The sequence below is a fragment of the Megalops cyprinoides genome, chromosome 24 (genome assembly GCF_013368585.1).
Source record: "Megalops cyprinoides isolate fMegCyp1 chromosome 24, fMegCyp1.pri, whole genome shotgun sequence".
NCBI lineage: Eukaryota > Metazoa > Chordata > Actinopteri > Elopiformes > Megalopidae > Megalops > Megalops cyprinoides.
The window spans coordinates 5,790,605-5,814,221 of NC_050606.1; the positions used below are offsets into that span (position 1 = coordinate 5,790,605).

General features: G+C 43.6%; 1 protein-coding gene across 2 annotated transcripts in view; it reads left to right on the top strand.

Annotated features, from left to right (window-relative positions):
• The window catches only part of LOC118771155 (RNA-binding Raly-like protein), a 68,518-nt gene that overhangs the window by 27,465 nt on the left and 17,436 nt on the right, over positions 1-23,617 (top strand). Inside the window, exons 1-3 of one of the 2 annotated variants that reach the window (XM_036519050.1) lie at positions 2,189-2,236; positions 2,336-2,399; positions 7,153-7,426. In XM_036519050.1, the coding sequence (XP_036374943.1) occupies positions 7,171-7,426 (256 nt within the window). In that variant the 5' untranslated portion in view covers positions 2,189-2,236; positions 2,336-2,399; positions 7,153-7,170. Of the gene's footprint in view, positions 1-2,188; positions 2,237-2,335; positions 2,400-7,152; positions 7,427-23,617 lie in introns of those variants that run through there. The other variant, XM_036519049.1, reaches the window with a different exon arrangement.

A 23,617-nucleotide genomic window follows, 5' to 3' on the forward strand; every position in this document is an offset into this window, starting at 1 on the left:
ACAAACTGAATGCCGGGATCAGTATTTGCTGATCAATCTGATCAATGATCTACGTATTCAGTCGTGATCTTGTGGTCGACGTGATTGGACACTCACTCCCATCCCTAACAGAACGCCCACAGAACTATCCAATCAGCATGGGCCATATCCATCACAGAGAATCCCAAAGAATCCCAAAGAATTTGGTTTCTCCCTCCACAGGTGTCAGGAATGTAGCTGCTGTTTCCCGGGTCGACTACCAGATGGCCTTGTGTTCTCTATGTCTCATTTAGTTAACGTCTTTCACCTGTGTTGATTAGTTATTGTTCACACTTGTGTTTTCTCTTATTTAAGCCCTGCCCCTTGTTCATGTCTTTGCTCAGTCTTGAGCTGCCATGTCTAGCGTGCGTGCGTGCGTGCGTCCCGAGTTCTGTCTGCATTTGGGTTCACACTGCTCCTTGTCACACCAGGTTGTCCGATCCCTTAAAAAAAGCGATTTTAGCAAACCCGCGATGGTGGAGGAAGATGGAGAGCAGTGAGAGAGAAGCTACTCTTCCTTAAAGCCCTTTCCTATTATACTTCAGGAGGCCATCCTCCTGTACCACCAGAGCACTTAACTGCTTGATTCAATTAATTACGGCCTTAACTGAATCAATTGAACTCATCCTCACAGCGCTGAGGCCGGTAGCTATTTAAAGAAGAACAGAGAACCTGTTTCAAGCAGGGGGTGGAATCGGTCTGAGATGCGTTATCTTGGCTATTCATTCTCAGTGCAAATGCTGGGCACGCATAACCCTTCTCCAGTGACTCATTACGTAAGCAATTTGCTTGTAAAAATACATTCCTACTAATGTGAAATTACTATCTTGTTACTATGGGTCTGCATTGTTGCTATGTAATTAATGTGCATTGTGAGTTTGCAGTTTATGTAATTACATAGGTTACCGAGCCACGACCTTAACTACGGATACAGCTCCACCCCAAACCCTAAATCTGTCCCTTCACCTAATCCCATCCTAATCAGAAACTCTAAGACTACTCCCAGCTTTTTTGGGCATGACATTGTATTGCAGTTATGTTACGTGGCACTTGCTTGCTACTACAGAGAAATTCATTATTTACCAAACTGCCTAATTGCATTTTGTAGACATCATATTTAAAAGGCGCGTCCGATTTCGTTTATCCATATCGATGCGACATTCCAACAGGATCAGAGTGACAACAGGGTAGAGGAAACAAGCCAGGTGACAGCTGTCAATCAACCATGAATAAATATGAATAATACGTTACTCAAAACAAAAGAGACAGTTTTATTGTCTTACCACAAGCATGTCACGGCTGTCATAGTGGCACATACAAAGGAAGGAAAGGAGCATCAATTCTGCTCATTTTGCTAAAACATATTTTTGGCTAGGTTTTTACCCTCTGTTTATCTGTGAATTGCTTTTTCATGGCATAAATCGGAAAAGCTGTCTTCTAGGTGACAAAGCATTGGCACCAAGCATGCAATGGCACAGATGTGAAGGGAAAAGCTAAGATGGTAGCCAGGAAAGCTTGTGCATTCAATCTATTTAAAAATTCTTGTAAAAGTATCCAAAAGTATCCAAAGTACATAACAATAAAATTATTTTTCTCCAGTCCTGTACTGAGAGAAGCTGAACTTTACACCTGATAATTTTGAGCCCTCACAAGGGTGCAACCATTGACCTCAGTACAACATAAAACTCAGCGGTTTTTATTTTTTAATCCTGAGTTATCATGTCATTCTTGCTCTTGCAAGGAAATTAAGACAACATGCAATAGAGAAGGTGAAACAAAAATATTCTCTTCTTGAGCAGTAGTAGATTTCTGGCATGAACAAAAACACAAACAAATGAACCAACCCATGTTCCAAATGCGCAGAGCTAATATTGACATGCAAAGGAAAACTGTCATTAAATAGGAAAGGAAATGCCCAAGGAAGTGGGGATTTTGGTTCCTAGCGATAAATTCGCCAAACCTGTAGAGATCGAAATGTGATCGTAAATGCTGGGGGCAGTGTGGGGGAGGGGCAACGGACAGGGAATATCCTGGGCTGTGAGGGGGTGGGGGGGTCACAGGGGTCACGGGCATCTACAAAGACATTTTGAAGAAGATTGATCACTCCTTCCAGTATGAACTATGCCCACAGGTTAATCTTACTGCCCTCATGCCAGGAACGGGAACCATAACAAGCCCTGAGATCGAAGATTCTGTGTGATCTGGATGATATGATTGAGTAATTTTTTTTTTTAATTGTTCTCTGATAATATGACAGAGGTTAAGTTCGAAGCTGTGGTTTCCTTTGCTAATCGTATTGTCTCTTGCACATGTGCAGACTGAAGAGGTCCTCTCCAGGTGAATCTGTCCCAGTGGTGGAGTAAAAAGCAGCCAGATTTCAGGTACACAGGAGCATGCATGAAAAAAATAGCTCATCGCTGATACGGCATATGACTGGCCAGGAGTCCTATTTTCCCATGAGCCCTTGAGTTTGTTTCCCAAGCCTCATTGCATCATCAGAAGAGCGGAGCGGCTAGCACCTGTTTGGGCTGGTAACGCTAGCTTCTTCCTCTTCACAAAAATGAACAGACTTTGTTCTCTAAATGTGGGAGGCGTCCATTATGGTGAAGGAAAGATTAGAGTGCATTGAAGTGCCCTGGAAGCATGCCACAAAGTAGCACAAAGGCAAGGAAGAGTCAAGGAACTCTGAGCGCGGTCAGCAGTTTGGCATGTCACTTGATTGGTGGATGTTCTCACCTCCCATTGGCCAGTGCCAATTCTGGCATTAGTTAAAGCTCTGTGTGACATTTACCCACTCATTTCTTCATTGGGTTGGGATTACGGATAAAAAAATTCAACTGTCAGTGTGTTTGTTTTTTAAATGGCCATGAATTGGAACATATGAAGGCCAGAATGCCACCTCCAGCTTCATAATCCATTTTATTGTCACAGTGAGATCTCTCGGACAGGACCCAGGGGAAGGTCATTTTGTCGTGCAAAAAAGCGTTTTGCTATCATGCTGAGGCTGCATTGTAGTGATGAATTTCTTTTCACTCTGAAAATAGTAAGTATTGCATAACGAGGTTGTTATGTAGACCCAACCCGGTGAAACATTATGGAAACATTAGAGGGACATTTTACATGCAGTCTTTTGTGTAGTCCGTTGATTATCTTTGATAGTCATTGAGTCAATGAATCACATTATTAGTGGCATACGTAAGTTTAAAAATCCCGTTCTTCAGAGATGATGGTCTCCGCTTCCTGTGTTTTCCCTAAGAGGTCTCCCATGATTGGACTGTCATGGTGCTTTGACACAAAATGAAAGCCAAGCTTCACGCGGACGCAGTCTCCCAAGGGAAACTCAAAGTTGCAAATTGCGCCAGAGCCCCCAGGGGCAAAAGACGGCCAGAGTGTGTGGGAGCGGAAACCGCGGATATCCCTATGGCCGTTCTTTATCGAGCCACAATCTGTAAAGCCAGGGACAGGCCACAGAGGCATTGCTAAGCAGTATAATTGACCATCACTTCAAAAGGAACCGGATCTTTGAATCTACTGACACTCGACATTCTAGAGAGCGAGGTTCTGTGTGATGTAAACACTTTGAGGAAATGTGCTGGTTCAGGGTTGCTGGAGTCAATCTGAAACTATGTGACTGACAAAAAAAAAAAAAAGAATGTGTACTATTTTACACGAGTGGGACATTCGCTACAGGAATATTGGACAGTAAAGCTCATCAGCTATCCGTTTTCTGCTTTTAAGAGGTCAACCGACAACCATGGATTTGTTTATTGTTTGGATTTTAGCCACACTGGCCACAATGTGATGGTTGCATTCTATCATACTTGTATTCAGCTGCGCTCGCAGAACAGTATGAGAGAGGTGCTGTGGTACAGGATACATATACCAAAGGAACAGGAACAAGGAAAATATTGTCCTAGGCAGTGGTTACACTGAAGTATGAATTCATTTATTGATTTATTCATTTATTTGGTCAAGGTATGCTCTTATTTTCTCTTTATTTACACTTTCAAGCTATCAATTTCTACAGATGGGAATTCTACCGGAACAGTTCAGTTTACGCACCTTGATCAAGGGTAAGGCAGTAGTGCCTTAGGGATTGGGATTAGAACCTGCAACCTACTGACAGGACAAAAGAAGGAGGGTCTGGTTCAAAGATCCTTGTGAGCTGCAAGGTCGGGGTATGGGAAGACGATCTGTGAGCTAAAGGGGTGGAGGCTGGAAAGAGTGGGAATAAAGGAGCCATTGTTCCCAACTCAGAGGCCACCTGACTTCGCTCTACTTTATCCTTCAGGAAATACAATCCTCTCTCTCGTTCTGAAAAGCCTTCGACGTGAGGAGAGGAAGAAATGGCAGGGAAGGGAGGTCAGGGCAAGTCCACAGTGGCAGCGCCTCGTTCTCGCCCACATTCAGGCGCTACAAAAGCACCGCGAGGAACCGTGCCTCATTGCCATGCACGACTTACCTTGGAAAGTTAAGGAGTGAGAGAAAGAGAGAGAAACATCAAACGAGGTTTCTTTTAGAAGGACTAGATGAATTCCATTCTGATTCATAGTGCTCTCGCATGTTCAAACTCATTTGTTTGCTGTGAGTTGGAGGTGATACTGTAGGACAAAAACCCTAAATGTGAAGCCGTTGTTGGGTGAGTAGCCGAGGCCTAGAAGGGCTTGGTGCACTTGATTGAGGGTCACCCGAAAAGTACAACACAATCACGCCCCAGTGAGATAAGTTCTGTCGTGCATCACTGACCTGTCCTGATCACTGACCACAGGCCACCGGATGCAGTCTTCCCAAGAGTCAGTGAGGAAGAAAACTCTTTTCGATAACTCAAATGTGTGTTTGTGAGCTCCTGAGGACACACTGCCCAAAAAACCTATCACAAACAGCTCATCAGCTTGGGTTGTCTGCAGGTCTCTCTAAACTACCGCTGTAGAAGTTCCAGGTAAATTATATCTCCATTAGCAACCTGTTTTGCGCTGTAGGTCATGTGTGTCAGGGAGGAGGAGGAGGGGGTTAGACTTCCTGCCTTTAAGGCATTTTCAGCAGCAGGTGGGTGGTACTTAACACCTCCCTAGGAAAGCTCCCGGGGATTCAGGCCCTGGATCTCTATAAAGCTGCTCTGTGACAAATACTCTTTGTAAGAAGCACTTTATAAACACAATTGAATTGAACTGAATTGAATAAGGCTGTCTGCACTATAAGGATTCGTCTTCTTCTCAAGGTGGACACAAACCAGGGAAGGTTTTAGCAGAGGCCAGGTTTTCTTTCTAGTTGTGTGTTAAGCCTAGACTGAATCTCCTTCTCATCTGGCATCGTCACTGTTATAACTACCTGTAGCATACTGCCTCCTACTGGGTCTGCCAAGGATAGCAAGCCCATGTGGACCACCTAAACTTAAATTGCTTGCGACTACTGCAAACTAGATCAAGCTATGTCATGCTGTCAAAGCGTTCTTTTCTGGAATTTTGACTGACATTCTTTTCATATTACTGTCATTCCGTTCAGTGCTTTTCTCGTTCAGCTGTTTGTCACCGGTGTCTTCCTTGTCACTCTGTATCAACGAGATGACTCGCGGGAAGGTACCGCTGCAGTTGTGAAACTCATACCCTAAACACGTGTCATGCAGAGCTCAGATGAGTTTGCTTATAGATAACCATGACCTACTTCTCCTTTTCCCAGGTGTGAAATGCATTCTGTCTTAGACAGGCTAATAGTCTTGCATCATGCTCGCTGCATTCATGCTTATGAAGAGCCTGTTGTGCTAATGGTCCAGTCAGTATTTGTCTTCTTTGTTTTTAGTGGTCACTGTCTGAATTGGGTTTTATACAGTTTTCTGTAGCAGCGTCACGGTTAAGAGTTGTATTTTTGACTAAATCACGAAAATAATCAGATGGGTTCCAGCAAGGCCATCCTTTATTTGATGAAAACATGTCTACACTTTGCAAAATACAGCCTGACCTAGAAAGCCAGCAGGGCTACTGGCTCATTTTGAAAATAGTAAGTGTGAAAGTGTCAGGATTTTTTTTTTTTTTTTTCTGGGTCAACGTGGGTTATTACCCTTGAGTCTGAGGATTTCCTGTTCCCAGGCTAAACTCTTCGGCCTTTGTCAGATTTTGTGGGCCACGCTGGATTAAAAACCGCTGAGAATGGGAGGGTTTGTGTCTGTACCTGCTGCTGGGCACGAAAACAAGTAGTGATTATTTAAGGACATCGGCCCGTAAACTCAAGCCTAATATCCAGTAAGGCAAAACACGGAACAGGGCCCTCCTTCAGGAGAGGCTTGTCACAAAGAATTAAGCCGATGCCTCATCTTTCCTGGTCGTTGTAAACTTGCACAGACCAAACGCAACTAATTGCATCGGGTTACTGTGTCGGATAAGATCCAGCTTTCTCAGACGTGAAGCAGCTTGATGCACAAGTGCAGCTGCTGGACAGGATATCAGTCTATCAATAGACATTTACCCACAATCCATCTGTCGCAGCCTGGCAGAGATGCGGTGGGTGTTATTTGTTTCTGAATAGCTTTCTTCCGCTGAAGTGATCAAACCGCATGTGGCAGAGTGAGAACGTGAACGTCCACTGCAGAAGGGAATATCACCCCACAGAGACAGAAAAAGAGTAGAGAGCTGATGATCTTGGTCTTTAGTGCAACAAGCTTTCTTTTAGCCTGTCTTTTGATGTGCTGAACCCCTGAGCAGATGTACCCTAGTCTTACAGTACCACTCAAAAGTTTGGACACTCGACCTGATTAAAATGATGAGAAACATGCATTCAAAGACATTTAGATCTAAAGACTTATGTTTAAATGCTTGAAATCTGTTCCATAGACAAATATAAATAGTAAATAATAATGTATGAATTTCTTTACAAAAAATGTTTAATTAAAAGAAATATATGTTTTTAGGCTGTTTTGAAGAATCTAAAATATAAGACAGTTTTGATTCATTTATTACACACTGCATAATTCCATTTCTGTTATTTCATAGTTTTGATGTCTTTACTATTATTCTAAAATGTGGAAAAGAGTAAAAATAAAGAAAGAACAGTGTGTCCAAACTTTTGACTGGTACTATACATGCGCGTTAGCCCAGTTTTGATGTCTACCCTCACTAAAACCATGTTTCTTCCCTCCCCTAGGAAGGAAAGTGGAGGAGGATGACCGGTAAGAGCCAGACCAGCAATGTGACCAACAAGACCGACCCCAGGTCGCTCAACTCCCGAGTCTTCATCGGCAACCTGAACACGGCCATCGTCAAGAAGGCCGACATCGAAGTCATCTTCGCCAAGTACGGCAAGATCGTGGGCTGCTCGGTGCACAAGGGCTTCGCCTTCGTCCAGTACATGAGCGAGAGGAACGCCCGTGCCGCCGTGGCCGGAGAGAACGCCCGCATCATCGCCGGACAGCCGCTCGGTGAGTCGGCCGCTCTGATTGGACGTCCCTTTCTTGCTTCTGCTGGAGTCCTTGGCCAGATAAGCCCCTCCTCTCCTCAGCTCATTTGTGGTGAGGGTTCTGATACAACATGGCAACCTTGCATTACCCAGGTGAATGACAGCCATAGGCGGTGATATTAGTGAGTCACCATCCTGCTGTAAAGCGCTTTGAGATCAATGAGAGGTACTGCATAAATGCAATCCATAATTTATTTTCCACTTAGTTGTTTATTTGTGATATTACTGGGAGGGTGTTTATATGGGAGGGCAGCCATGTGATAGTTGCACTGGGATTATTAGATGTGTACCCTTGAGTTGTTTCATCCTGGCTTGCTGCACTAAATTCCCAGCTCTATAAACGTAAAATATATGTGACTCAGTATGTAAACAGTGTGTAATCCGCCTCTCGATAAATATGGGGGAAACTTTGGACTTGATTGACTTGATGGTCATTGTTTGAAATTCTCTCTAGGTCAGCACTGTGCAGATAACATGAGTTAAGTTGGAAATGTGCGTGGATTGCATCTTTTTTTGGACAAGAAAAAATTGTATGAGCCATGCATATGGAACAACAACAGATATGATTAGCTCACCGGGCTAAAAGCTAAGGTCCCCCACCTGCTAATAACACTCTACATCTGACTGTGATGAGGTCACATCAACTCCTATAATGGCACTGACATGGCCACCTACACTTCTAGGTGCCCATAGTTTTGGACTCATTGTAATAACTTTGAATGTTCTCCATCCAGATTTCCATAACATCCACATCCCATACTGAGTCTCTGCGAAAATAATTCGGATCAAGTCTGCATAGTTCTCTCACCTGCTAAACGGTTCTGTGTTTTTCTGTTGTATCACCCCATTAAAAAAGTAGAAGCTGTTCAATTTGCCTCCCATAAAATCAATGGGTATGACCTGCTTCATCAGAGAGCAATTGAGTAACAGGTATAATGTGTCCCCAGCTGTTGAGTCTGTTGGCGTGTAGTAATTTGACTGAAATGTCTGCCCATTAAAATGCCCTGAGATAGAGTTTTTTCATTAGCAATGAGAAGGTTGGGGCGGCTGGCTGAAACACGCACACATCAGTTGTTCACAAGGTGTGTGTGTGTGTGTGTGTGTGTGTGTGTGTGTGTGTGTGCACATGCAGTGTGTGTGTGTGTGCATGCGCAGCATGTGTGCACAGTGTGTGTACGTGTGTGTGTGGGTAGCTTTAAGCCCTCTCACACATGTGCACCAAGAGAATTATTGACAACATCTACGTGCAAGATCAGACGAAGAATATCGCAGAATATCTCACTGGGCTAAAAACTCGGGCATCTTCTTGTCTGTACTTCACATCTCTAAGAAGGAGGTCCCGATACATGTGCTCTCTCTATAACGGGATGTAAATCCTGCAAAGACTGCTGTCAGAGGAAGTGACCGTACTAAATGAGATTACTCTCTGGCTTTTTACAGCGATTTTCCCCAGACCAGCACTGCCAAAAATACCCACGGAGAGCATTGTGGCCTCTGAGAGATTTGTTTTGTTTCAGTGCTCTGTATAACCCTCCACAGCATCACCCCATCCCCCAAACCACCACCAATACAAACAAGTGTAACAGAATGGCTGGAAAAAAATAGCAAAGACAAAGATAAGGATTTACATCAGAAATGATGATTATCATGCCTGGCTTTAGTGAGCAGACATTCGCATATAGAGTGCCTTACACGGATTGCAGTTTTCACACAGGCAGGAGGAGAGAAAGAGGAGAGGAGGAGAGATGAGAAGGAGGAGGGGAGGGATTGAAAGATGGAGGAGAGGAGATGAAAGGAGAGAGATGGGGAGGGGAAGAAAAAAACACAAACCCAGAATATCATCTCAGTTTCTCTGCAAAAAAACAAGTTCTTTTTCCTAGCTAAAACCTTCTCCCTGCTGTTCCCTCATTAAATATGAATAGGAAGTCATCAGGTCACATTTGAAACTCCAACTCTTTCTCCCAACATGTGAAGCATCTACCAGCTACCACAGAGTTAAAGGCCAGATCGCAAGACTGTGCCAAAAATAAAGCAGGATCATGTAAAACCAAGGTACGTTCTGTTTTTAGCCAGTATCTTTGTAAAAAAAAAATTATATACAGTATGTACATGTTGCAAAGTTATATATAACATACCACATTATACCCTACACAAATCCCCATGCTTCTCAAAACTCAATACCAGAGTGTTATTTTCTCCCCACAAACCAAATCCAACCCTGGTGAACCACGTTGACTCAAAGGTGCATCACTCACAATGAAGTTGTTAAGACAGTGATTAATTTAACTCTCCTGCAGAGGTGAAGGCTGTTGTCAGCTAGCTACACCGAGGGCAGCTTTCGCTGGGCCGCTGTAATTGGGCGGAAGGCCTTGCGGAGACTAGCAGAAGGCAGAAGAGAGCGCACACAGTGAATAATTTGGTTCATTTTCCCAAATGTCGTCCTTGTGTCTTGCATAAGCCGGTCGGCGATAATTGTGCAAGCTTTTCAAACTAAAGAACGAAGGCTATACAGCGTGTAACTATGGAGAGTGCTTTGTCACTGACTGACCTTGGTTTCCCTGAGGCCTTCAGGGATGTAATGAGAGAAGTTTGAGAAGGAGTCAAGGTCCAACAAGGAAAAAAAAAAAAAAGCCAAGCGTGCCCCCCCCCCCCACCTGCCAGAGGCCAACAGATTAACCAAACAGTCATTTCCTGAAAACAAAGGTGCAGATGCATTTGGGTGTCTTAGGTGGGAACAAGTAAGGCAATGTTACAGGACTAGTGCAAAATGACATCCATTGCCAGAGATGGGAAAAAAAACATGTATGCAACATGATTTTCATAAAATCATTTTCTCACTTTTTCACTTGAGTTCAGCTTTTGATTCTGTGGAAGTAAACCTGTCTCTAGTAATCATCAGTGACATACAGTGGGGGGAGTCAGAGAAGGAAGTTCTGTCTTCTCAATGTTCTCAGCCATTTTTTTTTTTCTTCTGATGATCGCCTTTGTCATATTTAATTACCAATCTAATGTGGCAGTCATGCCTCCAGCTATGCCTTATTGTGATGAAGAGGTGCAGGTTATTAGAAAAGGTGTCTGATGGTGAAGAAAGAGAAGCAGGTACTGATTTAAAAGAAAAGCTATTTGCATGTTAGCATTCTAACTCAAACTATTTCTATGTGGGGTGATATGTGACAGCACCACAGTGCCCACAATCAGGTTCAGTTAGAGTCAGGAAACAGCTGATAATGGATGGTACTTACTTAGACTGTTGTGCTCATTGATGACACAGACTCTAATCTAAAACAGAGGATCATGATCAAATAAAGGTCACCACTCTGTCGCTATTTGCAGTTCACTGGCCTCTGCTGCCAGTCTCACAAAATATAATGACATATATTTTTAGTAATGCACCTTTCACTTTACAACTAGTGGCCCTGGTACCTGTGTAGTTACACTGTACCTGCTCAGGTGCTGCTGTGTACCTATACTGTGGGTGTTGCACCAGTGTAATTACACAAGCAAACAGGTTTAGCAGCGCTAAGCGCTATGTAACTGTGTGTGTGCACTCAGTCCTGAGCAGTGTAAGTGCATAGGTGTTGGGCTCACTTTTTTACGGAGACACCTAAAATGCCATGTTGATGGAGAGACATTGTGTTGTTGGTTACATGATTTTGGGGAAGCACAATGCTCTATCCTTGAGTATAGTACTGATATAAACAGCAAGAACCCAACCACCCCCCCCCCCCCTTCCCCCACCCTTCTGGTAGAAAGGGGAGTCCCATGGGGTCTGTATTGGCTGATTCTGTGCCAGTTTCTGAAACAGATTGTGCCCTCTAACTTGAGCCTGAGTTCCAGGTTACTCGAAAATAACCCTCTTTGTAATTCTGTGCCTCTTTTCCCAGCTGAGACTATTTCCTTTATGCATGTTACCCAGCCTCACGTACCACAGGAGCGCTTTGTACATTTACTCTCTGATCTTTCGCTTCACACTGGGATCTGTTATTTGCGCCTCTCCTTAGGCCACAGTGGCAGCGACTTTAAGAATGCGTTTCCTCTTTTTTTCCCCAGTTTTCACTCTAAATCACCGTGTTGCGAGTGTTGCAGGGGTTCTCTCTTTCATTAGATACAGCTGACTGTGCAGAAGATGTAGAAATGTTCCCTCGCGGGGTGCAAAACAAGGTTGTGGAATAGAACTGTACCTATTTGCAGGTTAATCCAGCATCATTACAGGGCACCCGTGGTTTGGCACTCAATAGGACGGCTCTGGTTGCACTTTGACTGGCTCTAAAGCACGCAGTCTTGTGCTGTTACAGAGGGATGTGTCAGGGAGCCAGTCTGGAGAGAGCGTGTCCACACGCTGTCGCCACATTGCAGGAGAGTAATATGCTAACTGGGCCATTCACTGGTGCCTGACAGATAAAGTGTTGGGCTCATTTGCGCTCGGAAATGTCATTTCCACCTGAGCGACTCTGAGGTGTGAGACAGATTCCGCCTACTGCCCCAACCCGTGAAGGCATTCAGCTCTCTTAGTCCATCACTGGTGCAGGTGAGCGTGGTGAACCCCAGGTGCCCCCCCCCAATCCCCCCCCCCCCCAATCCCTGAAGGCTCGACTGCCCTTTGACCTCCCCGATGCGGCTAATTGGTAACTGTTGTTCACAGATGTGGGCGGGGCTTGGGGAGGGCAGGCTTGGTTGAGTGGTTCAATGGGGCCATCCATCAGGAAACCTGGCTGTGTGCAATTGATGTCTAACAGAAGAGAAAATGTGTCCATAATTAGGCTTGGTTTAATTGGGTTTAATTGATCAATCTGATGTGTGTCACAGAGATGAGACATCAGCCCAATAGTAATGGAATGAATGAACACTCCCCTGGTCCTGGTGCCATATTGTGCTACTCTCTGTCTCTGGGTTAAATAAACCATAAGTGAACAGTTGAAATAAATACTACACGAATGACTCACGTAATGCGTGTGTGTGTGTGTGTGTGTGTGTGTGTGTGTGCACCTGTGTGAGTGAGTGCACATGTATGTGTAAATGTACGTGTGAATGTGTGTGATTGAGAGAATGTGTGTGTGTGTGTGTGTGTGTGTGTGTGTGTACGTGCGTGCATGCCCGTGTAGCATCTGACACTTCCAATCAAATGTTTTTCCTGAGTTTAATTTTTTTAAATCTCACTGACTTTTTCTCCAGAGAGCATAGAATCGAGTTTAGCTGAGATGCAATGAGATGGAAAGTAGCCGAACAGGGCAAGCACAGAAATGAGTGGGGGAAAGAGAAGGAGCAGAGAAAACTCACAGCCATTCCTTATGTGATATGATTACTCACAGACATCCCATAATGCCCCTGCTGATGTTCCTCTGCAGAAATATGCTGTGGAGAGCTCCTCATGCTGGACAAGAGGTCAGGATCATCCATTGGGTGTAGTGTACTGAAGTTTACATGATCCCCCCTTCATGCTGGATGTATGGGTGTAGTCTCTATGAACCTGAGCATGTAACCGGAGGTTTGCCTGTTCAAATCCTGTGGAGTATGGAAAATTATTCTTCCATACAGATGATACGTATGAATGCCTATCCTGTGTCAATTGTCCTGGATAAGGGCATCATAAGGCCATCACAGATATGAAAAATAATAACGCCAGGCAAGGTGTCTGGAAGGAGCGTTGTGGTCTCATGCATACCTGGTCAACCATTAAGTGGTGTCCTAGGAAGACTGGGTGGCATTGCTGGCCTCAGTTGCAGATATGCCTAGATATGAGCTCTGGCCATGTGTCTGAAAGGTGTTAGAGTTAGAGCCTCACTGCCTGATGCAGTAAAAAGGGATCAATATTTTTGCCGCTGCCGAGAGCCTGTCTCCCGCTGAAACAGCCTTGCTGCTAATTCGCTGCCGCGGCCCGTGACGGGGGCGCGTGAGTAAGTGACAGGCCGCACCTGTCCAAGCAGGCTGCACTCCCGTGCTTTCGGACACCTGCTCTCCCCACCGGAGCCCACCGCGGAATCCGGAACGGCGTAATGCGAAGTGACAAAACGCCATGGGGTGGGGGGTGGGGGGGCGAGAGCGGCAGGGAGAGGCTGTCCGTCCGTCCGTCCGTCCCCGCGCTCAGTGGCGGACGGAGGACAGATGTCACGCCTCGCAGACAGGGCGGAAGCACACGGAGAGACTTAATGCCAGCCATGTCAGCAGCTTTTGCTGTCTGAGATTAAGGAGCACATGTGCATGAGCGGGAGACAGAGGGGGTTTATCTCCCTGCATGTGACAGGGCATGCTGTGAATTAGAAGGGGGTGAGCTGCGGTTGTTCACGGTGAGGACCTGTTACTCTCACTTCTGGGCGATACGTTTGAGTGCAACGTGTGTCTGCGTGTGCGTTGGGTGCGTGCGCAGCTGTATTGGTGTGTGTGTGTGTGTGTGTGTGTGAGAGAGAGAGAGAGAGTGTGCGTGAGTGTGTGTGTGTGAGTGTGTGAGAGAGAGAGAGAGAGAGCGTGTGTGTGTGTGTGTGTGTGTGTGTGTGTGTGTGTGTGTGTGTGTGTGTGTGTGTGTGTGTTTGTGTGTGTGTGCGTGTACCGGTGTGTAACTCCCTGTGTCAGAGTTCCTCAGGAGTAGCGGTCCCAGGTGTGCGGTTCCTTCACAGCAGAGCCGTTGTGCCTCTTTGTGCCCTTGCTTAATTAGCTTTCATATCCAATCACATCTGTGCAGCAAGGATTTCATCTCCGCTGCAGACCTCTTTGGTCTCAGCATGAGGGCTTTGGAAAGTGCAGTGTATCTCTCTCCAATAGCATTATGGCAGTGTTATTAATTGGTCTTCCTTTGGTAGCTCATATCTCTGGGGAATAAATGAACTCATATCACTCTTAATACTGGAGTTAAAAAGAATCCATATTTGGTTGCAGCTTGCTAAGCCCCAAGTGCAGACATGTTGAGAATTCATTACTTTCAAAAGAGTGATCTTGACTGTCAAATCCATGTTGAGTGGCAAAGCGGTCCTGTTATGGTCCTTGGTCTTCCCACGAGCTGGTCTTTGAGAGCCCTCTAGTGGTTACATGTGTTATTGCACAATCAGCTGGACAGTTGTGCTGTGAATCTTCATGTTTTCTCAATTGCTTAAGAAAAACGTTTTTTGTAAGACATGACAAGTACCAAAATACAAAATTATTGCAGACTGTTTAGTATTCCACGCAAAATATCATAATTTCTTCTTTGTTAAACAATAAATGCTCAAGTTAAAAACTGGATTTTGTTTCAATAATTGCTGGAGGGCATTTACAAAGACGTTCCCTCATGTTTCCTTGAAATGATGTGAACTGTTCCTGCTAACCCCAACCCTAACCCTAATCCGGAAATGGTGCGGGCCGTTCCTGCTATACTTAACCCTAGCCCTACCCCTAATCCTGAAATGGTATGGACCACTCCAGTCAATGACGTCATCTGCACGGATGATCTTGTGGCCACACCCACCATCGGAGTCCTCCCTTTCCATGCTGCGTCCAGCATACACACCTGCGAAACGCATAGTGATTGTTCAGCTGTTCATCTGTGAGCAGCATTTCTGCAACTACTGTAATAGTTCACATAAGTGATAATCATGCAGTGTCAAATCATACTGAGTGTCCTTTATGTGCCAGCTCTTCAGAATGAATGCTGGGATAACCGACGCATCAGCTGGCCTGTTTTACTTTTAGTACCTATAGCTGAGATGTGTCAAAAGGTGTCAATTGCATGACTCAGTGCAGGCTTTTCTGTAAAGAGTGTTGCGCTTTGACATGTTTAAAAATGCATCAAAAGAAAAAATTCTAAAATTGTTCTGAAATTACAGCTGATGCGCTGGGAGCTCCGTGGCTGTTGCAGGTGGGTCACCGGACCTGAGGGTCTCGGGTTCGAATCCTGAGTGGGAATGTGCTGTGTCACCTCAGCTTCCCCTCAGCCTCCTCTGCACAGCAAATGCTGTACATACAGCGAAATACAGCAAATCAGTGTACGCTGTGTACAATGAGACTTCAGCCTGAGTGCTCTCTTTTTCTCTCTCCCTCTCCCTCTTGCTTTTTCTCTCTCTCTCATCTCTCTTTCTTTCTGTATCTCTCTCTTTCTCTCTCTCTCTCTCTCTCTTCCTCTTGCTTTTTCTCTCTCTCTCATCTCTCTCTCTCTCTCTCTCTCTCTCTCTCTCTCTCTCCCTCTCTCTCTCTCATCTCTCTCTCTCTCTCTCTCTCTCTCTTGCACGGTCTCTCTCTCCCCCTCTCTCTCTCTCTGTCTCTCTCTCTCTCTCTCTCTCTCTCTCTCCCTCTTGCTTTTTCTCTCTCTCTCATCTCTCTCTCTCTCTCTCTCTCTCTCTCTCTCTCTCTCTCTCTCTCCCTCTCTCTCTCTCATCTCTCTCTCTCTCTCTCTCTCTCTCTCTTGCACTGTCTCTCTCTCCCCCTCTCTGGTGCGATATGTGAGACGTGATGTGTGACATGTGATGGCGCGCGTGATACCAGCACAGGAGCACATCCGCACATCTGTCTCCCTGGCCTCCATACCCCGCCGTTCCTCTGTTCAGCTCCCACGGAGCCATCTTCAGCCTCAGCCCTAATCTGTCATCTACGCTACATTAGCTTCAGACAGGTGAAGGCGCACAGAGAATTAAAGCATCAATTCGGAGGAACGGCGCCAAACGTATTAGCATTTATTAGGATATTACAGATGCTGTGAAAATGCAATTAATGTCAGAAAATGTTATTTTTTGGCAGATATCGCTGGGTCTCCATATGCATATGGCCTGCGTACATGTAATCTGAAGACTCATTAGCCCCTTAAAGATGGTGGCGTGCAGTATGAGTCAACTTTAACATCCCTTGCTGCCCGGTGTTGCTCCTTTAAATCTCACTCAGAGGCTGTGAGAGTGATGGCACCCAACTGAAATTAGTTTCGTCAGACTCTAATGATCTTTTCCGAAGTATGCTGGGAATTTTTTTTTTCTGATCCCTCTCAGTTTGATGTTATTTTGAGAGATCAGTCATAGACTTTGTGAGTGTAATGTGAAGTACAGTTGGGCTTTTGAAGTTTTAGACGTTTTTATGGTTGAAGTTTTGGGATTGTCTCTGTATGTGTGAGCAGGTTTTGCAGTCTCTTGGTTAATGCATAGGCTCAGAACTGTTTTAGTGTTACACGCTTAACCAGGATTTCCACACAAAAGCAGAAGGAAGAAAAGGCAGTGGAGCTGAAATAGGACCAGCTGTGTACTATACAATAAGTCATTATTCCACGATACGATATGCAGTTATAGGAATTCAGCTGTGTTTTTTTTTTTGCCAGATCATCTTACCAGTAACACACCTGACTGAGGTCTGCTGGTGCCGGGCAGTATTTTTCCTGGAATCCAGAGAACTTTCCAGTGCGAGTGTGCAGGCTCATACAGTTCTGTTCCATTTGTGGAGATACCGATCTAAGCCTCACGCTGGCATGACGTTTCCCTAACGTTTCCCGCACGTTTCCCCTTGAGAACAGCAAGCTCTAGCTGAAGCCGAGAGCCCTACTGTGCAAACATAGCCGTGGCTCTAGGGCAGAAACAACGGTGGAAACCTTCGCTGGAAACAGCACACCATATCACATAAAAAATAAATAACACCTGGTGTTAAACCAATGTTATCATCGCGAGCAGCTACTGCTTTTTATATGTACACCTGTGCATCTAACGCAACTTGTTGCCCGGGACCTCTGAAAGAAAAAAGACACTTTGGCAAGTTGACAGCACAAGACAATAAGTGTTGCTTCCTTCATCTAAACAGATGAGAAAAACATGAGACAGGAAAGTTTAATAACTCCTTACACCATGCTAAACATAATGATAAGGAGGCCTACCAGAATTTCAATAACTTCAGTGAATGAGATAAGATGCTATAATTTGGCAGTTCCAGTACCCAGCTCCTCTACCTGCCAGATGCTGAGCAGTGCCACCTGTTGGTTCGGTATCTGTCACATTAATCATCCACGATGAAGAGAGCTTTCATTTCCTTCCTCTCTTTTGTGATAAAGCCCCTGCAAAAAGGCTTAGACCCAGGAAACAACAAGTTTTGTTGCCTTTAAGAACTGATCCCAGATCAAAATCACCATTGTGGAGTACATGGTTTGGGTGAGGGTTGGAGATGGGTAGCTGATTTTAGATCTGTTGTCAAGGGAAGAAAGGCCCCAGAGTGGCGAATAGACAAGCATGCTGCACTGCACAGCTCCCTCCAGCAGAGGGCGTGTGAGAGGTCTGAGGAGAGGCCGGAGCTGACCTGTCATATCAGCGCTAATACTTGTCGTATTGATGACTGATGGGAGTGAATTACGCTCATCCTCCTCTCTCTCAATAATGCTAATCATGCAGGTCTAGCACCTCCTGTGTTCATGCACACAGCAACGTCGCAGCGGGTAATGCTGACAAACCAACTCCATTTCATTTCTCTGCCTCCCCCTTGCATCCGCAGAGTGATAAGACATCTGTTTCTGCTTCACTGTATTCTGCACAGCCCAAGAGGAGCGCATTCTCCGGCTGTTTGTCTCAATGACTGAGCCGAAAATATATTTGTATGCATTTGTGTGTGCGCGTGCAAATCCAATTATGCTCTTTAGTGGAACGCTGCCATCGCACGGACGTGGCTGTTCTGAATACCAATCGAAAATGCAGAGTCTATATTTTTTCTCCTCAGTGGAGGAAAATTGAGACACTTTATTGCAGATGCAGTTATTGTAATCACCTCGCCCATTAAAGTCCAAACAAACACCTAGAATGCAGAGGGCAAAATGTAGCAAGCAATCCATACATTATATATATGCGTGCCTCTTTCATATATGCATGATTTTCTTTCATATGTATGAAAGAATATAAAAAAAGAACAAAGCAAGAAAAAATTATTGTATTTTTAGGAAATCCTAAAAATACAATAATACCCATGTCACAAAGCAAAAAATGTATACAGTTGATGTTTGCAGCCAACATCAGCAATGGCTAAACCACAGACCATCACAAATATAAGAAGATAAAATAAGAAGATACTTAGAACAGTGGGTGTCTCTATCAGTGATAAAATCAGCTTTTGTAAGGTGTGTCAGAGAGTGAAAGGCATCAATCACACTTTTAAGCAGGCCAAATTGAGGTGAAATAGAAGGTGGCACAATGACAACTCATTAAAATATATATTTTTTCCAAACACTTCGACTAATCACATAGTTACGAATAAACATCAGAATATCTGAGGCCATCCAAGCATTTGACATCCCCAGCAGAAAATTAAGTTTAAGTTGTGATGAAACGGTGACGCCTAAAACACCTTGGAGACGTGAATTTATACCAACACACACGGGCGCGTACACCTAGAATATTACAGTATTTTCTGCGGCAGGTGTGCATTTGGTCATGATATATGTAAGGCATTTTAAAACGAAATGAGATGACCTATATCAAAGGCTACATTGCCTGTAGTTTGATAGGGTGTTTTTTTCGGTTGCCTTTGAAGATGAATTCCTTGTTGTTACAAGACACAGAAAGGACGGCAGAGCATGTCAGAGCAATGTTCTCTTTGTTTATGATCTGAGCACTTCCTCTAATGTAGAACAAAAAAGATTCCAAGCTAATGAAGCCGTCGCGAAAGGAAGCCGACAGTTGCGGAACTTTAATGGTCTAATTAAGCATTCTAATTCATGGACACCAGCTTTACGAGACTTAGCAGATCTAACAGCTGTGAAATCACCACGGTATCAAGTTTCCCTAAGGCGAAATATTTTCATCTCTCTTACAAACAGATGCATTTTTCAGCACGAGCCTTCCCTTCAAATGTTAGCAGCTCATGCTGGAGAATATTAAACATGTCTAAATATGTATATGAATAAATAACTAGGTACTAATCATAGCTGGAAGCAGACTTTCTCATTTTCTGTTGGATGTGTTAACTAATCTTTACAAGACAGAAAAAATTGCGACATTTAAGTATTTTTCGTATCTTGTTTCAAACTTGTAATGTACAGATTTGGGATAAAAGGAAATTACCGTTAATGTTTTACCTCAATTGCAGAATGGTTACATTTATGATTATGAAGAATGAAATATCACATGACCCTTTATAACATTTAATAATAGACATTTCCAGGCCTTATTATGCAAACTGGCTTTTATATATGAAGTGTTTATTAGGTTATTCTACATAATCGAACGGATTCCTTTTAATATAATGATTTATAACACAGCGTCTTTCAAAATGTTAACTGTCAGCTGCGGATTGTTTTAAGCACGCCATGATTCCATTATCGATAATTCACCCATTAAAAACACTTTGTGAGCTTTGCGGGTTAATGAAATTCTGGAAACTGAGGCTATCCGATTTTTTATTACCTAAGAAAATAGCTTTCGCATCATGAAGAGTGCTTAAACATTTTTGAGCCAAGAGCAGTTAATCCAGCAGTTAAGATGGAGGCAGAGATGGATATCCCTGCAAGGGATCCTTTTTTATGGCTGTCAGCAGCACAACTAAAAGTGCCAAAAAAGGTGGTGACTATTTCACTATCCTTGAACTTCATTGTGTTTTTCTCATAGCCATTCAAATGAAATAAAGAAGCTTTGCGATATTTGTTACCGAAGCAGTTATGTTCATACTCTGACACCAGCTTCCAATTCCTAGAAAAGCCTTTATCGCTCCTCTTCCGAGGGGAGCTATTTTCAACTATATCCATTTGGGAGAAATAACATGAAAGATATCAAAAAGAGAGGGAGCTTTAGCCTACGAAAGCAAGCTATAATGCCTCGTTAAGGTCAGTAGATGGCGCCAGAGACGACAAATTCTTAACGCCAATCTTAATTAAGGAAACCGAGAAGAAACTTGAGAGAATTTGATTGAAATCGAAAAACGAAGATACCCATGGCAAGGTAAAGCTGCGAATTTAGAGGAATCTCTGTTTTGGTTCTGTAGGTCACTGCTTTTTAAAGACCACGTAGACTGCGTGGAAAGAGACCCCTCTCTTTTTGTTTTAAAACAAAGGTTTCTCAAAAACTTTTTGATTAAACCAACAGGATGTTGCTCTTCATACGTTACCACCTTTAACTAGTATATTTAACTAGTATATTTATTTGGATTTTTAATTAACGTTAATTTTAATTTACGTTAAATTATGTATGTGTTATACTGTTATATGATACTGTCACTCGTTTAATTGTTTTGTGCATATGTATGTGCGATTACAGACAGGCCTACCGACTAATACTGTTAGGATAAGGATGTTGTGTGTGGCAATATAGCCAGCTATGTATAGATCGACAGGAAACCAAGCGACGTCACATTAATTGGGAAATCAGCAAAGGAAGAATAAAAGCCATTCTAAAGGAAATCGCTCTTTCATTCTTGCGAAGACAAAAGACACAATGATTTATTATCCTTGAGCTGCTGTGGGCTGTGTTTATAGAGAAGGGGAAAAATCAATTGCTTTTTTTTTGCTTTATCACTATCTGTAAAATGGGGTTTTATTCACTTAGCATCACGGCTGCTTCACTTTCATCAGAGAAATAATGGTCCATTGCACATACAAATAGAAACAAGAAGCCGAGTCAACAGCATTATATCAGCTTATCTTTCCTTTTGTTGAGTTTGCCTCACAGCCGAAATCCCCCAGGTAACTGAAAGAATAACATAGTCATTGTCAGTGGAGGCACAATCAAATGTGAGAGAAATTACATTTTCCGAAAAGAAAATGCAATCTGTTTGTTTCATTGTCAAAGCTAAAAAGAAAAACTCTCACATGGAGTTCAGAAAAAGTCCATTTCAGGAAAAAATTCAAGCTAAAAAACACACACATATAATGTGGCATCTGGAAACGTATTCAGCAACACCATAAATCATAAATCAGTTCCACACCTGACACAGAAAGATTTCATTTTTACCTGTTGATTTTTGAATTGCCATAATTCTGTCACAGAAAGAAAACTCAATATTGCTTTAAATAAGAATCGTTTTGTTTGTGCATCTTGTGAAGGATGAGACTGGATCTGAAGTAGCGGTCCATTAGCAGGTGTCAGGCTCTCGGCTCATTGTCGCTTTGTGGAGCTCTCTTATGGTGTATGGGACTGCATATGCTTATGTGTGATGCTTGAATAATAATAATAATAATAATAATAATAATAATAACAACCATTTGGCTTGCACTTACAGTACAAAATTAGAGGACATCATTTAAGCTCCATGGTCACGCAGTGTGGCGAACAGAGCTTTGACGGCGTCGTGCAACGGAAATTTTTTTGCAGATTCACCGATTCCATCTGGAGCGCTCAGCCTGTGTTTACGGCGTCTAACATACGGGCCAACCCGCACCCTGACAGGCGAAACTGCGCAGAATTTTACACAGCACGGCACCCTCAACACGACCCCAGTTTAACAAACCGATTTCTCCCGTTCTGTGTCCTTTTTTTGTAATTAGCTTTGACAAACATGTTGGTTTGTTGATTAATTAGTTGAGATTAGATTACTGAGGCAGAGATTCAACCTGACATAAAGTGTGTGCTAAAGGGGACCATTAAGTAGCCTCGTAGCCTCATAACTAGTACGGCGATTGTTTGTTACTATGGGTTTTGTGTAAGCTGTTTAATTTTAAATACAGTATCATTCAGTTTACACACTTAAACGACATTAAGAAAATCGCCGTATAGGATAGAAGAGGCCTCAGGATGTTTTGACTGTGAGTTTATATGGCAGAGAACCCGTTTAATTGGCATGAGACCATTTGCAGGAATTGTGCCTTCAGGGTCGCGATATTTAACGTTTCTTCTGTTAGTTTTGACGCTTCGGGTTGAAACACGGTAATAGGTATGCAGAGGCTGTCGCTACAGTCTTTAGAAACCCCCCCTTTCGGGGCGATCCAGATGGTATCGTCCCAGCTGGCAGTGTGGGCACAGTTTACTTTCCTGTCTGTGGAGAGGGTCTATTTTGGGGAAAAGGGAGAGAGAGAGAAGTCGACGCAGGTCATCTTTCTTTGCACCTGTTTGAGGAAGCCGGCAAAACTGGACCCGTTTAGCATGACTATGTACAAAGGCAAGCGTCGTCATCACAGATGTGAGTATCCAATTGAAAATGACTCTGCGAATGTCAAGTCGTACTTTAACGTGACATTGTGCTTTATGGCCAATACGCAGGATTTGGAAAACGTTTCACTGGCAACTGTCCATCACAAACCAATTTAGCGAATATCATACATTACGCATAAGCGTAAACATTAGTTCTTTCCATCTGTCCACTTTCAAATTTTCTATTTATTCATTTTTAAATTCGCTGGAAGTGTTTGCGTGTGCAGTGCTTGTGTAGCTTTAGTACGATCCGTATGGCAGTCGTGCAGCATGAAAACATTGGCGTGTTTAGAATATGACCGAATTGCTGTCAGAGAGATAGCTGGATAAGTCTGTCCAGATTCTGCATTCGTCGTCATAGTCATACCGCAGTTATGAGTAGCCGGTTCAGTGTTTGTTAAATCTATCTGCCCCGGCTCAGATATTCACGTAAGATATGCACTATTAGACTCCAGTAGATCAGCATCACGAATTAATGCAGTTGGCTGATTTCTCTCGATAAGGAGAGAGAGAAAGTTTTATATGAAACTGTTTCCTCATAAGACAAAAATTTATCACATTTAACTCAGTAAGTGCGAAGTGAGTCGAAACGTTCCCGCCAGAGGTAGCAGGTTGTTCCACATAACCTCGTACCAGGACGTTGACGTGTTGCATCTGTGCTTGGTCCTATGTGAAAACTGCGAGGAATTGATGTCAACATTACAGTGGTCGTGTGGATACTGCAAGAGTGTCTTGGCATCAGCATTAGTTGTACTGATACGGGCGGCTGTCTGCTCTTCCAGGTTTTCAGCTCCGTAATTAAAGCAAGGTGGCTGAACTTGGTGGTGAATATATAATAGAGGTTCTGACCGTTCTGTAAAGTCAGCTAGCTAGATAGATAAATAGATAGACAGACGTCAGCTTCAGAGCAGAAGTGCCGAGATAAAGCACTGCATATCCACATATGTATTCCTTTTTTAAAGATTCAACTGATCTGAAAGGTGGAAACTGAAAAATCTCACCACAGAGCCAATGAAATGTGTGTGTTCATCTATGCCTTTCCTGTTGATTGGCCACATGCATTGAAATGAATGCAAATCACAGTGGCAGTGCTCAGCGGGGTGTGGCTTCTCAGCTGT